General features: G+C 46.2%; 1 protein-coding gene across 2 annotated transcripts in view; it reads right to left on the reverse strand.

The window, feature by feature from the left end:
* Positions 1-1,819: 1,819 nt before the first annotated feature.
* SUPV3L1 (Suv3 like RNA helicase) overlaps positions 1,820-14,636 on the reverse strand; it is a 28,859-nt gene continuing 16,042 nt past the window's right edge. Inside the window, exons 5-15 of one of the 2 annotated variants that reach the window (XM_072628760.1) lie at positions 13,110-13,278; positions 12,502-12,613; positions 11,529-11,606; positions 11,246-11,337; positions 9,570-9,750; positions 9,019-9,112; positions 8,280-8,499; positions 6,648-6,728; positions 6,074-6,250; positions 5,617-5,765; positions 1,820-4,594 (exon numbers count right to left, since the gene is read on the reverse strand). In XM_072628760.1, the coding sequence (XP_072484861.1) occupies positions 4,186-4,594; positions 5,617-5,765; positions 6,074-6,250; positions 6,648-6,728; positions 8,280-8,499; positions 9,019-9,112; positions 9,570-9,750; positions 11,246-11,337; positions 11,529-11,606; positions 12,502-12,613; positions 13,110-13,278 (1,762 nt within the window). In that variant the 3' untranslated portion in view covers positions 1,820-4,185. Of the gene's footprint in view, positions 4,595-5,616; positions 5,766-6,073; positions 6,251-6,647; positions 6,729-8,279; positions 8,500-9,018; positions 9,113-9,569; positions 9,751-11,245; positions 11,338-11,528; positions 11,607-12,501; positions 12,614-13,105; positions 13,279-14,636 lie in introns of both variants that reach the window. The other variant, XM_072628761.1, reaches the window with a different exon arrangement.

The raw sequence follows: 14,636 nt of genomic DNA on the forward strand, positions 1-14,636 counted from the left end.
AAAGACTGATTGATTCAAACTACACGATGATAACAATGTAACTGGAAGGAATCAGATAATTATTAAAACTGAATGTTGTAATATTACAATGACCAAACTTGGCCCTAAAGAAATGATGAGAAGACCCCGTTCCCCTGTTCCTTTGCAGAGGAGAGGCCAATGATTGTGTATCACTGCATAATATCATGTCACACTTTTGAAGTGTTGATTTTTTAGTTTTTTTCTTTTAAAAAAATTTTTATTACAAGAAATATCTCTCTGAGCAGGGAAAGGGGAAAGAACACAGGGAAATAGGTCATGTAAAAACAAGAGAAATAAAACTTTTTTTAAAAAAACAAAAATACCACGTTAAAACAATGCTAGTGGAAAAATTTGAAAAACCCAACCTGAATTCATTAACATCTTTTGTTGGATTATATGGCTTCCAAGGTCCCATACAGACCAATTAAAATATTTTAATTTGAATATAATGAACAGACACTTTCACAATAATTGTATAGAATCCTAACTTTCAAGAGACTGATGTTTTAGAAAGTAGTAATAGAGCACTGGTCAGAGGGTTAAGGAAACTGGGTTTCCCTAAATCATGGCTATTCCATTAATTCTACCTATGCCTTGGGCAACTCCATTCTCCTCTGTCTGGGCCTTAGTCTCCCTACTTGTAAAACAAGAGGCGTATGACTAGATAAGGGGTATGGGGCATATTTTGATTTATTTAGAATTGATTTCCAATGAATGAAGTTACAAAAAACTTTGGTGTACTCTTGAATCACATCCCAGCCTTTTCTTTTTGAAAAATTACTACTTTATTTCTTATATGCATTTTTACACAGTAAACTCTAGAATTTATTCTTTCACATTGAATAAAACCATGGGGACCAAAAAAGCTTTGGACTCTTGCACGTAATGAGTTGAGGTCCTTTCTTGCTCCCACATGCTTATGAAAAGGGCCAGTGTCACAGAGTAATTATGCAACAAAGGAAAAATGCCATGTCAGAGCTGAGAAGGACCTGAGAGACAGATTAGTCAGCTCTGACATTCTATAATCATAACACATTTTGTTAAATGTTTAGAATTGCAAGTTCAAACAGGTCATCTTTGATCCCAGCCAAAGAATTTTTACTCAAAAAGACAAAAAACAAACTTATTGGTGGTAGCAGTGGGAGATACTGGGAATTACCAGTCTTATTTGCCTTCAAAGCAGCCAGCTTGAAATTATGTGCCTGCAGAACAACTACTTTCAACTTTATAAACAACTACTTCTGAAGTTGTGAAACTAGGAGAACATCTCAAGTCTGGCTCCCTCTTCATTTCTTAGGAACTAGAAATGGTCATTATTCCTTAACAAGGTTTGCTCTGAAGGCTGAAAGGTGGTGGGAGAACTACATACAAATACAGCCTAGAAGATCAACATGCCATGTATGTGCCACTCACAAGAGGGGCTATGTTCTGGAAGACCTGAAGTTTCTTTTTACATTTCTAAGCATTTCTGAGATGCAGATACACAAAAATTATAGCCTACAGGCTTTGTCATTCCTATAAGCATAGGTCTATGCAGCCAAATGATGCCAGAGAAAGACCTGTCCACACAAATGGGTTCAAGTTCCAGGTCCATTCAATTGAATCTAACAATTCTAGCATGTCAAGGTCTTTTGGAACCTGTGGCAAACAGCAGGTACAAAATCCACGGGATTTTGGAGAACATGACTGTAGCTTCATCCCAAATCTGTCCTGAAAAAAACAGGAATGTGTGTTCTAAGTGGGGAGATCATAGACAACAGACAGCGTTGAGTAACAAAGACCAAAGAGGACAGCAGTGTTAAAAAGGGATAAAGCATTTTAATTTGAATTAAATATACATAAATTTTTACAGTCAAGTGTGTGTATGTACATACATGTGTATATATATATACACAGACACATATATATATCTCTTGATGTAGGGATTAGTATAACATATAAAATATATACACACACACACACACACACAGAACTTGATGTGGTGATTAGTATAATCACTTTTCAGCATATATTCTATTACTTCCCTTTCAAAGATGGCTCCTCTTAAGGGTATGGCCTATATTCCAACCAATACAACCCCCTTTGCCCTATTAGATTGGGCTGAAAGAGAACTTCACAGAGGAAACTAATTGAGCTCAGATGTCTACAATGATTAGCAGCAAATTTCTCTGAAAGAGTAAAAGAAAAGCATGGCTATTGTTGACCATCACACCCCAGTCACACCTGAACTTGGGCTGGGAAGCTGCTTCCCCCAACACATCTTCTCTTCCCCCCCCAAACCCCCTCCCCACTCCCCATCTCAGCAAATGCACAATTTAAGGAGTGGTTTTTTCTCTTTGACTCAAGGGCAATAGAAGGGCTAGCAATTTCTCCAAATTTTGGGCTACCTGTTCAACTGTGTTCAAGCCCTTCCTCATGGCCCCTTTCCAACTCATACCCTTTCAGTGACTTCCCCAAGTCACAGCATGAGTCTCTACCTCCAAAAAAAATGTGTGGAGTAGGAAGAGGGCTGGAGGAACCCTTATTTCAAAGACACATTTCATCACAATTCAGAAATGCAATAGGATCGTTATATGGATCGGCAAGTTAATCCTGTTCTAGGAATTTTCCAAAGAGGAAGAACATGATTTTCTATTATGCTCCAAAGCAAGGGGAAAAGTCAAATGAACTTGAGAGACTCAGGAAATTGTCCAAACACAGAAGGGTAGGAGAACCACACCCTTCCAAATGTTTCAAAGCCATGAAGAGTCACATTCAACCCTTGCTTCCTCAGAAGGCAAAGGTTAAAAGACTGATGATTGTCATCTCAGTTAAACGTTATATTACCATTCATGACATACTCTTATCAACGAACTCTGTACTACTGAATGGCATCCATAGGAAGGGAATGGTGTCTATCCCAACCAAGGCTAGTTCAAGTCTAGGGCACATGGGGGCCCATCCCAAATTCAGAGGACTGCTGACAGGCAGGACTGAGAGCCAGGAAGGGAAGAGCCATAGAGTTCATCTAGAGATAACAACGTCCAGAAAGGTAAGGGGGGGGTAGCTCATGGTTACAAGGAGCAAGTAACCAAACCATAATCAAGTCCAGCTCTTCTGAATCCCAATCCACAGTCCTCCTCATCACTTCATCATGTAAAAGTTTAATCCAGGGGGCTGAAGGCCTACCTTGCATCAGTCCAGTTTCACCAGAGCCTTTCAGTTCTGATTTTAACAAGGGATGAGCCAAAGTTTTCTTGGTGCTTAAGGGATACAACATTGCTAATCAAGATTTCATTCTAAAGTATTCAAAGGATAGTCTGAAAATAATGCAGAAAACTGGGATAAGAGGTCCAGGTCCAACAATGTAATGGGTGGTTTTAAGGACTGACCAGTTAGTGTAAGCTTGTGGCTCAGCGATAACAGAAATGCTCTTTTACAGTGCTTCAGAGCTTTCAAATGAAGAAATCCATACTATAAACATCCACATGAAAAATGCTCCAAACCATTAATAAATTAGAAATATGCTAATTAAAACAACTCTGAGATTCTACTCCACACCCTTCAGACTGGCAAAGAAGGAAAATGACAATTATCGAAAGGGCTGCAGGAAAGCAGGCACACTAAGCAGAATATGGGTCCAGACATTGTGGAAAACTATACGGAGCTATGGCTCATAGGTCATTAAACTGTGCATACCCTTTGACCCAGTAACCCCCAAAAAGACCAAAGAGAAAGGACAGGATCCATAGGTATAAAAATATTTATAGCAGTTCTTTTGATAGTGGCAAAAAACTGGACAAGAAAGGGGTGCCCATCAACTGGAGAACACTGAACAAATGAACATAATAGAACATCACTGTGCCAGAAGCAAGGACGAAAGGCAAGGTTTCAGGGAAACCTGGGAAAATTTGTGTGAAATGAGAACAATTCATACACCAACAGCCTAAAAACACAGCCGGTGACATACATACCAGAGATTTCTGTTCCTTAGGATAATCTCATGATCCAAGACAATGCAGGGTGAAGGGGCTGGGGTGACCAACCTCCCCAAAGCCCCTGCAGGGGCCCCTGTGACCTCTGTTCACAGATGGGGGCCCACCAGGAAGGGGAGAGCAGCCAGGATCAAAAGCAAACCAGAAAAGGCTTTCAAAAGAGACCCCGTTTTTATTTTGTACTAAAAATCTAGTGCGCATTTGGATCGTTTTTCTTCCTCCTCATCCTGTCTGAGTGGCTGCTGTTCTCAGCTCTGGCCCGTCCCTCCTCTGTCTGCTGCTTTAACCACTCTTTCCTCAGTTGCTTCAGCATGTGTGGGGTGAGCCGCCCTTGTCGCACCAACTTTGAGGCCAAGGACTTTGAAGCCAGACTCTCCACCATGGCTGCCTCCACGGCTTCTCCCAGGCTGGGCTTTGCAGCCCCCGGCAGCTGGCCCTGCTTCCCAGCTGGAGAACTGTCCAAGTTCAACATACGCTGGGACTCAGACATGCGAATCAGCCTGGTGATGTTGTGCACACCTTTCTGAATGATGTCATCGAGTTCTTTCTGGAGATCTCGGACGAGGCTGGCATCGGGGAACATGTCCACAAATCGGTAGCTGAAAGAAAAAAGGCATTACACTGGGGCCTCAACAGTGGGTCAACCATAGTGACCAGGGTAAACTGCTTGGGTTCCAAGGCCACTATGTGAACACAGCCTGTCTTCAGCCTGACTAACCACTATCTAGTGGTGGTATGGCATCAACAGGACTGCCCCGAGACAATTCCTGGGGCACCACACTGCACCAGTAGCCCAACAAAAACGCCCCCAATGTCAGCTCAGTGCATGCTAACTGCTGACTCTCCTTTAGGCCTCACACGCCAACGGGCCTCCACTCTGGCAGAAGAGTGATGAAGATCGAGATTTGAGATAAAATCCAGGGCAAAGAGAGAGGTTTTTCCCAGCACTTTATAGAGCATGAGGTGATTTTCATCTCAAAAGCCCCAGAGTGCAGGAAGTGTGACCTCGATCAAGAAGCCAGAGCAGAGGCTTCTCCTCTTGAGGTGATGACATTCTAACTTCCTTGACAGGCAGGACAGCCGCTGATGCTTGGGGATCTAATGAGAGCAGCAGGTCCCGTTCAAGGCCTATGTCTCTTACAGCCGCCATCTTGTTCTGCCTCACCACGGCTTCCTCCCTTGTGAGCACCACACAGTCTCACTGGCCTCAAGAGCCAGGGACCAGATCAAACAGCCCTTCACTAGGTATCTGGACATGGATCCACAAAAGGCCACATTTGCCCCAGATGCTGACAGACCTCTAGAGAGGCTAGACTAGGTGACCGCTAAGGGCCAGCTCTGAATCTGATTGCGTGAAGATGCATGCTGAGCACAGGACTCAAAGTCAGGCAAGCAGGGGTCAAACGCCAGCCCCAGTGCCACACAGCTCAGTCTTAGCCTGGCTAATCCTCAGGCACCTCATATTTAAAACAGGGATAATGACACATGTATTAGCTTTCTCTGAGACAGATGTGAAAATAATCACCACTGCCCTTAAAGCACAAGAGAAATCCAGCTGTTTCTAAAAGCTCTTCCTTTGGCCCCAAACTGTAAATGTGCTTGCTGAGCCCACAGCCATTACCTGAGCCACAGGTAGAGATCCAGAACATCATGGATGGCTTCCAGTTCCACAAGGTCCTTGATATTTTTCGGTGGCTGTAAGGGCCACCTAGTGTAGCGGCGTAACCAGGCAAACGTCAGTGGCTCATTCCGACTGTACTGCCTTGCAAACTAGGAGTACAAAGACGAAGGCTCAAGTGAGGAAGAGGCTGCCCACGTGGCCTTTCTCAGAACACTCTGTCCACACCCCAACAGGCGGCTTCCCCTCCTCCTCAGTCTCCACCTGCTCCTGTATCTGCCCTCCCTCCCTCCCTAGTGCTGATCTGTCAGGAGGTCACAGAATGACTCTACGACCTCACCCATTTCATCTCCTCCCCAACTGGACGCTCGCTGACTGCCTCCACTCTTAAGATTTGAGGTCTTCTCAGCCCCACTTGCACCCAAGGTCCCAAGGAGCACAGGTGAGGGAGGACGCTCACCTGTAACAGGGAAGAGCAGACATAGGGCAGCTTCTTGTTGATGGGGGCCGTGCAGAACACGTACCTCACCCGCAGACTCAAGGGGATGTGCTGGATGAGGTCTGCAGAGAACTTGAAGTCGTCCATGTTGCAGACAAAATACTGCCCATCTACTTGGGAGAAGTCCACAAAGATGTCCTAGGACAGGACAAAAGAGGACAAACACAAAATCAAGGTAAGCAGTCGGTCCATGCAGTTCTCCAGACCTACTAGGGATGCAGCACCCAGGCCCACACTTGCTGCAACCCATCTCTAAAGGTCCAGGAAACCTGTACTCTCTGCCCCCCAAATATTCTAAGAGTGGCAGCTATAGGTCCAAAGTCTCCAGTGACTGGTGAGAAAAAGAAAAAAAAACCTAAGGTGATATTTTGAAGACGGAACTTCCAAGCCTATAGCACGAGAAAAAGTTATATAACGAATTAAAACAAATCCAACTATCCCAAACACACACTCATGATGAGAACCAATTAACTGCCACACATTTAACATTTTTATTGAGATGTAACACAAAGATTAAAAATCAGCATCTACTTACAACAAGATTGGCGAGAGTTGTATCTGGGAGATGGTATGCAAACATTTCAATCTGGTCAGCAGTGGGATGAAGGCCAGCTGCCTTTAAGGAGGGTTAAAAAAAAAAGAGGTAATTAATGAGCCAACCAAATCATGTAAGAATACTTCTCAGACCTCTTCTACAATAAGGCAGTAGTCAGCTAATAAATATTTGTAGCAATGAACTCAAGATTTCACGCTCGGAACCAAAACTGATTCCAGAGGGTTCCCAACACGTCACTTAAATCGCAGCAATTTGCTCTAGAAATGATTTGGTTGAATAAGAAACAGTGGCTTTTGGGTAGGCCTCTACCAGTCTGGCAGACTATCGGAAAATGCATTCAAGAGGAGGAAGTGTCTACAAGTCTCACTGCTAATCAGTGACCAACAGTGGGGGTAGAAAACCAGAGGCATATCAAGGAAAGAAAGACCACAGCACTCGAGCAACCTCTTTAGTACTCTGCTTGACCACAGAGCCAAGGAGGCCCACGGATAGGCATCAGGTCTAACAAGCAGGAGAAAAGGGACAAAAGAAGGGATGGGAGAATATGAGAAGGTAAATCAAGGAAAAGGAGAGCCATGACAGAGCACCAAGATCTTTACATTAGGAATCCGGGGAGCTAGGGCTGAATCCTGGCCTGTTACTCATGTCACATGACCTCTTCTCTGGGCCTCAGTACAGAGATGGGACTGGCTGACCTCCCTAGTCCCATCCAGCTCTGACCCTAAGCTCCTGTGACTCAGTGGTATGAAGTCTCCCTAAGAATAGCTTGCCCACCCTGGTCTCAAGGAAGTGGATGTTAAGACTTGCATTTCTATGACAGTTTCTACCCAATTGTAGCATGGTTCATTTATCCAACACAACTAAGGAACATGAATGACGTGCCCTCGCCAATGAATGTTGTGCCCTCGCCAATGAATGTTCCACATCACTGACCCTCAACAAAACACAAAACTGGCTTCCATCTCTGATGTACGTTTTCATCCAGTGTCCTAGCACTGAGTCCATTCCCTTAGTGACACAAAGCCCTCTTAAGGCTTCAGGTCTGCCTAAGCTCATCCCAGAGATGGGGTCCAGAGAGCAACCGGTGATAAGAACACTGACAGAATTGACCTCTGCTGTCCCTTCTCCAGGTATCATTTTGAGCAGCCCTTGGACCCCGACAGTACCCCCCTCTACCTACCTCTGACCTTCAATCACCCCCCAAACTCCAGACTCATCATCTCACTTTTCTCCCACAGTCCTGTGAGATGCGCAGTATGAGTATCATTCATATCATTTTACACACAAGGAAACTGAGGCCTGTCCAAGGTTACACAGCCAGGACTAGGCAGAGCTGAGAAAGAAGACCAGGCTTCCTGACCCCAACTGAGCCCAAGGGACTCTCTCCTTTGCCACAGGATGTGTCTCTCTAAAGAGCTGAAGGATGGACAGCTAAGTGCTGACAGTCAACAGGCTCTGGCTCGAGAGGCCTCCAATACATAGCTTGATGACTGCTCCATCTCCACAGCCCAAAGGCCCTCTGGACCTCCTTCATTCTAGGTGGTCTGGTGATGCTCTGGATGCCTCACCAAGCAGGCAATGAGGACAAGGCACATGCCTGGGCTGACTTACCTCTATGGGCTCCACAGGCTTATTCAGAATCTCCTTCAGTAATTTCAAGTCTTCTGGATACATGGTAGTAACCTCCCCTTCTTTAAACTTGGAGCTGAATCTGCCAGCCCTGCCCGAGATCTGCAGAGCCTGCGAGGTGCTGATTGGCTCCATTTCCTTCTCTCCCTTCTCATTGATACTGGGCTTTATGAGAGAGTTAAAAATAATTCTTTTTATGCTCCTGCAACAAAGTCAAACAAGAGAGATCACAGAATACTCTCAATAGCTCAGGGTACAGTCACCATTTACAAAAGGAGAACAACAGGGAGAGAGACTCTGGGACCTTTCTCCCTCTCTTTCCCTTTGAGTAACTGAACTAGGAGTGTTCCTGGGAAGAAGGCTGGTGGCCAGTTAGTATTGCATAATCATACAGTCTCTGAATGGGTAAGAAAACCTTTTACGGAGCACGTCCCATCCACACCATCCCCATGAACCAGGGTCCAAAAAAAAAAGTTGACCAACTGACTGAAGATAAGGGAAAAGGTTTGCCTAAAGGCCCCCAGTGGGTCAATGGTGCCTGAGAAGGGGTCTCTTTAATAACTGACATCTACCATTCTCTATGTGCCTGCCCAAGATTCAGCAACAAGCCAGATAACCTCGGGTCTACATGGCAAGAAGCCTCCTCCAGGAGGACTAGAACAGGCTGGCTGCATAGCCCATGGAAAATCCACTCCCCCTCTGTTCAAAACCAAGCACTTACAAATTCAGTCCCATGCCAATGGCGTCTGTGGCCACCAGGATTTTACACGGATCATCAGGATCATTAAACTTTTTTGCTTGGGCGAGTTTTGTCCCTAAAACAGCATCAGTCACAAGACAGTGTTATATCGGGCCAGGGCACCTCAAGCCCTCCCAGATCATGTCCCTCAGAGCCTTCGCCAGACCCTTTCCACCCATAAACACTTCCCCTTCTCGCACAGGCCTCAATCCTCTCCTTCCCTGGCTCTCTTCCTTCCAAATGAACCCTCCTGGCCCTCCCTTTTATGCCAAGCCCTCCTTACTCCTTTTGGGATCCCTGAACAATACTAAGGAGAACTCTGGAGAGCCCAGACCAGATCAAAGAAAACTCACCCCATATTCTAAGAGCATGCCAACAACCTCAGCTACTGGAATGAAATCTGATTCCAGATCATTCCCATGGAGAGAGACCCCATCTCCCAGTCCCTACCACAGGTCCTAAGCCAGCACCCTCCCCCCTCCCTCAGACACAATGACGAGGCAAACCTTGTGATGATGAAAACCAGTCCTTACCAGGGGGAAGACTGCCATATATAACAGCCGACTCCAGGCCCCGAATCTCAATCTGACGACTGACAGAGTAAATGTCATTCTTGCTAAAACAGACAATGCAGTCCCCAGGGCGAAGGTTATCTAAGGACTCTAGAGCGTGATCCAACACAGTGATGGGGGTAAGTCTCTTATAATTTCGAACCTAGGATCAAGAGGTTAAAGATGGTAAAGCAACGCACACCCTGAGGTCTGTCGCCAGGAGAGCTGGAGTCAAACCCAACATCTGCAGCTCACAAACAGATGAGATTAGGAGTCAGTGGCTGTGTAGTTCGGCTGGGGTTCAAATTGGGATCTGCCTAGCTGGCTCTCACTCTCTTCCCCTGTACCCACAGCAGGGGGAGTGGCCTCCTCCCCCACCCCAAGGGCTGCACATCCGCCTTCCTATTCTGCAGCCCATAGGTAGCCCCTCTGGACTGGAGACAGAGTCCAGAGTCTTATTCCTCCACAAACTCAGCTTTCAACAGTCTGCATTCATAGGAAGGGACCAACCAAAGCAGCAGACAGTTCCAATTAAAATTTTGAAATGTGGTTTGAGAATGAATACATCCTAGTTCTTGGCACTGTACTGATTTTCCTAACTTTGTTTCATCTGGGTTCAGAACCGTCACTATCTCACTTTATGTAGTGCCATCTGAATGTTTTACAAAAACCGGATTCTGTTATTATCTCTTTGACTGACACAAGCACCCTCATCCCTTTTGTGGGCAAGAGCAGCTACCGATAGAAATCGGGAGACATCTTCAAGGCTGGTTCACAGTTCAGGCCACAGACGACATCTACACTTACGGAGCAGTGTCCGTACAGTGTCCTACAGTATGTCCAGCAGCTGTGAGAGAGACACAGAGGGGCAGAACATACCCCCTCTCTGGAGGGGGAGAAAACAGCCGGTTCTTATTCTTTCCTCTTCTCCTCCTGACCTCCACCCAAGTAAGAGAAAAACAAATCAAAACAACTCCTCAGAGGATGGATTTATCTCATCTCAGATAACTGGCGACAGTCAGGCTTGGAGGGACCGCCCAAAGACAGGCACATTGGTTCCTGGCTGGTAGACCCAGGAATGGTCTAGTTATGTTGGAAAGCAAAAATGTGTGAGTGCCAGCCAACCAGATCTGTAACTGCACCACCAGAAACCACAGAGGCCAACTGGAGCCCAAAAAGCTAAGCAGAGTTTGTGTCTCATCCTAGAGGCTAGAGTTAGTGAGAAGGGGGTAACCTGGTCAGGCTGTGCTCATGGAAAGGTGCCCTGGCAACAGAATATCCAGAGAAGAGAGCAGAGGGGGAGAGACTCAGAGGCTAAGAGAGACTGAGGGCCAAGTGAGCAGAGAAAAGGGGTCAAGAGATGGGAGACACATCATCAGGCTATGAACAATGGCAGTGGCCTGGCTCTGTGAGGTGAGGGAGAGAGCAGAGCTGTTAAGAGAGGCAAGTCTACACAACTGGCAGGCTGAAAGGATGGCACCCAGACAGAGGGCACTGGCCAGAGGTGCTGAGCAGTAGAGGTCAGACCTGCCCAGGAGCACAAAGACAGGACTGGAGGTGCGGTCTCGCTGACCAAGGATGGTGCTCCCCACTGCACCCCCGGCCCCTCCTCCACTAATGGGACTCTTGGGGCTGGGAGGACAGAACAGTCCCACTACCTCCACTTCCTCTCCCGTGGTGTACATCAGCTCTGTCACAATGTCAATAGCAGCAGCTTCTCCACACAAATGGATTTCTTCCGCACAGAGCCCTAAGGGGTAAAAGGAAAGGATCACTGGAACACACAGAACTTGGTCTGGAGGGTCACAGCCTCTAGAGTCCCCTGGAGAAGATGGGGAGGGGAAAGGGAAGTAAGGGAGGAACAGGAACAACAGTGGCAGCAGCAGCCCAGCATCCCACTCCCGATGCCACAAGACCCCAGGGAAACACTGAAATACCAACCCAGGAGCGCTCTGGTCCAAGCCCATCCTCTAGCCGGATCTTTAATCATCTGAATTTCATCAATCACGGCCACATCATCTTAAAAGAAGCCACAGTCAGCATTCAGCAGAGCAGTGAATCATCCCAGAACGAGGACAACCCCCCAAAGTCAAACCACCCATCAGACTCATTCCTGTTCCTTTATACCCCTTTCTCATAATAGGGGTCGGGGGAAGGACTTTTTCTCTCCATTTTTGTTCTTTTGGGGAGCTGTTTCCCCCATAACTGACCCAAAGCAACACTCTTGCCAGAAAGGTCCTTCTCTGCAGCCTCCACGATGAATGACCCAGGGATTTCCTTAAGAACCACCAGCTGGCACTGAGCCAGTGGAGGCCCCTGTGGTCCAAGGAATGGGGGAGTCACCATGATCCCCCATGAGATGAGTCCAGGGCACCTCCTGCCCAGATGGACAATGTTGTCTTCACAGCATGCCTTGGTGCTCCCCCTGATCTGGCAGGGGCAGGGACCATGCCCCCTGGTCCTACCGCCTGATGCTCCTGTCCTCTCCCTCCAAGATGCCAGGCTTCCTACTTGGGGCATTTCCCTCAAGGTGTTTCCTTGGCATTCTAACCAGAAACACCTTCTTTCTTGAATAAGCAATTGACATCAATATGGCTATGGGACATTTTAAGAATTACAAAGCATTTTCCTCAGGGTAATTTTGTAATAGGTTTATAATATACAGACAAATACACTGAGTTACAGAGGTAAAGTCCCTTCCTGAGGTTTTGGACAAGTATGTACCAGGACCAGGACTCAGGCCTCTGGAGGCCAGATGCCCAGTTCAGAGTTCCTTCCACTTCACCACTGTGCCCCAATTCCATGTACAGATTGAGGGGAACAAGTCAAAAAGACCCTACATTACTAAGACTCTATAGGAGAACTAGAGAAACCTAATGCTAGATTCCAAAGGTTCAGACTCATTGATACGTACAAGGAGATGTGACACTGCACATCTCAACAGTGCAAGCTACGTGGGCAGCTGGTTTTCCATCTGGGTCTGTGACCACCCGTTCTTCCCCTGTTACCAAGTCACATACCACACCCTATGGGAATGAAAAGAAAATGAATTTCTACCTTGAAAACAGTAGCAAATAGGTTAAAAAAAAAAAACAATTACTAAATCAGTCAGGACTTTTCTCTAATGTGGTAAGATTTATCCTAATATTAACATGTAGTTGTTGAAACACTGGCTGAGCCAGAGAGGGCTGGGAATGGATTTCCAATGGCAGTTTTTAAGTAAACCCAAGGGACAGACAAACAAAAAGAGTTAATTTCTCAAATGCCCAGGCCTCTCACTGGCAAGTAATCTCTCCTTCCCTCAGAACCATGTAATAAGGAGGAGAGGAAAAAGAATTCTAGGCATTATCTAGATGCCAACCCAAGTGATGGCAGCTGCACAGGGAGAAACCACCCTAGCTGAGCCATCCAACTCAGGCAATGACCAAAGGCAAACATAGTGGCTGCAGGGGGCTCCCTCAGACATCCCCACTAAGTGTCTCTACGACAAGAAGGGAGGGGAACAGCTGGTGACATACTGACAGCATTATTACTCTTTTCGAAGATCTCGTGGGCCAATAGCTTTAATGGGCCACAATAGACCCCAGACTTCGCAGCCAAGTATCTCTGAATTGCATGGTAGGTTTTCCCACTGTTGGTAGGGCCAGCATGGAACACTATCTTCCGCCGAATTGATCTGGCTTCTGGATACCTAAGACAGAAAGAGGGGAAACAGTTTAATCCCAGCAATTTTTAACCCCAGCCTGGCATACAAGCCTGTGACCTGGGGAAATACCAAACATGGGAGACTGAACGTTTACCAGGCAGCTCCTTTAGAAAATGAGACTGTTGTCATCCCAAAGTCACAGGTTATAACAAAATAGGTTTTACTTCCTGGCTACTAGTCAATAAAACCCAATTTATCTACTAACTTGTAGACAAATACTTACTAAGGCGCTGCAGATACAAAAGACAAACACAGACAAAAAAACCCTGGCCTCCTATTTTCTCTCTTTTTGTTCTTCTTTCTCATGATTTCTCCCATTGGTTCTGATTTTTCTTTACAACATGACTAATGTGAAAAGGATCAAATCTGCTGTTCCCTCCTTTACCAACAATTTCATTTCCTCATTTCTCCCCCAGACAGAATTTAGTGCATCACTCAGCACGCTCACTAAGTGATGTCCAGCACTTCACAAAGGTACAGAACAGTGACTTCACCAGGTACTGGGGAGAAGATCAAATTTAGACAAGATACAGTACCCTCCCTCCCTCAATGGAGCTCAAAGTCTAGTAGGGGAGAAAACTCCGATGGAAATAAACTGAGCTTCCCATGCTGTTTTGCTTGGAGCTCTCCTTTGCAACAATCACATTGTAATGTGTATTATTATTATTACTGCTACCATCATCATCATCATCATCATCATCACCATCATCATCATCAGTGTCTATTTCTTATCCCTTCTACCAGACTAACTGAGAGGGTACCAAGTGATCCAGGCCATTGGCATGCATTACCGTGGCGCAGCCTAGTCCTCATCCTCTGAGAGAGCCTGCTCTCCTCCAACCCTCTGCTTCCCACAGTGATGGCCCAGGTCTCTTCAGCCTAGGGGGCCATTCACATCGAGTCTCCACTAGAACCCTGCTACAAAGATGGGAGGGTCACAAGCCACAGCGGCTGCCATGGCCGTCCCAACCCAGCATCAAGTCCCCCTGTTATATGTACTGTCTTTGCCCATGAGACTGAGTGCTTGGAGAGCAGAGGCTGCCTTGCCTTCCTCTGTGCATCCCTAGTGGCTGCTCACTCCCCCTAATTCATTCCATGCTTCTTCAGGATGAATTACTTCACCTTTGTATTTCAAACACCTGGAACGCAGGCTGCCAGACCTAAGAAACATTCTGAAAACTGAGCAGAACAAGTTTACAAGGTCTGAGCTCTGCTACCAATCCTACAGACTGGTTCATCTTACAGGCTTGTGCTTTTTTGGGAGAAAATAATGACTTAATGTTTGAATTTCAGGCCCAAGACACAAGTGACCCTTCACCTCCAAGACTAGAAGAGCACATGAA

This window comes from Notamacropus eugenii, chromosome 1 (assembly GCF_028372415.1).
Source record: "Notamacropus eugenii isolate mMacEug1 chromosome 1, mMacEug1.pri_v2, whole genome shotgun sequence".
Lineage (NCBI taxonomy): Eukaryota > Metazoa > Chordata > Mammalia > Diprotodontia > Macropodidae > Notamacropus > Notamacropus eugenii.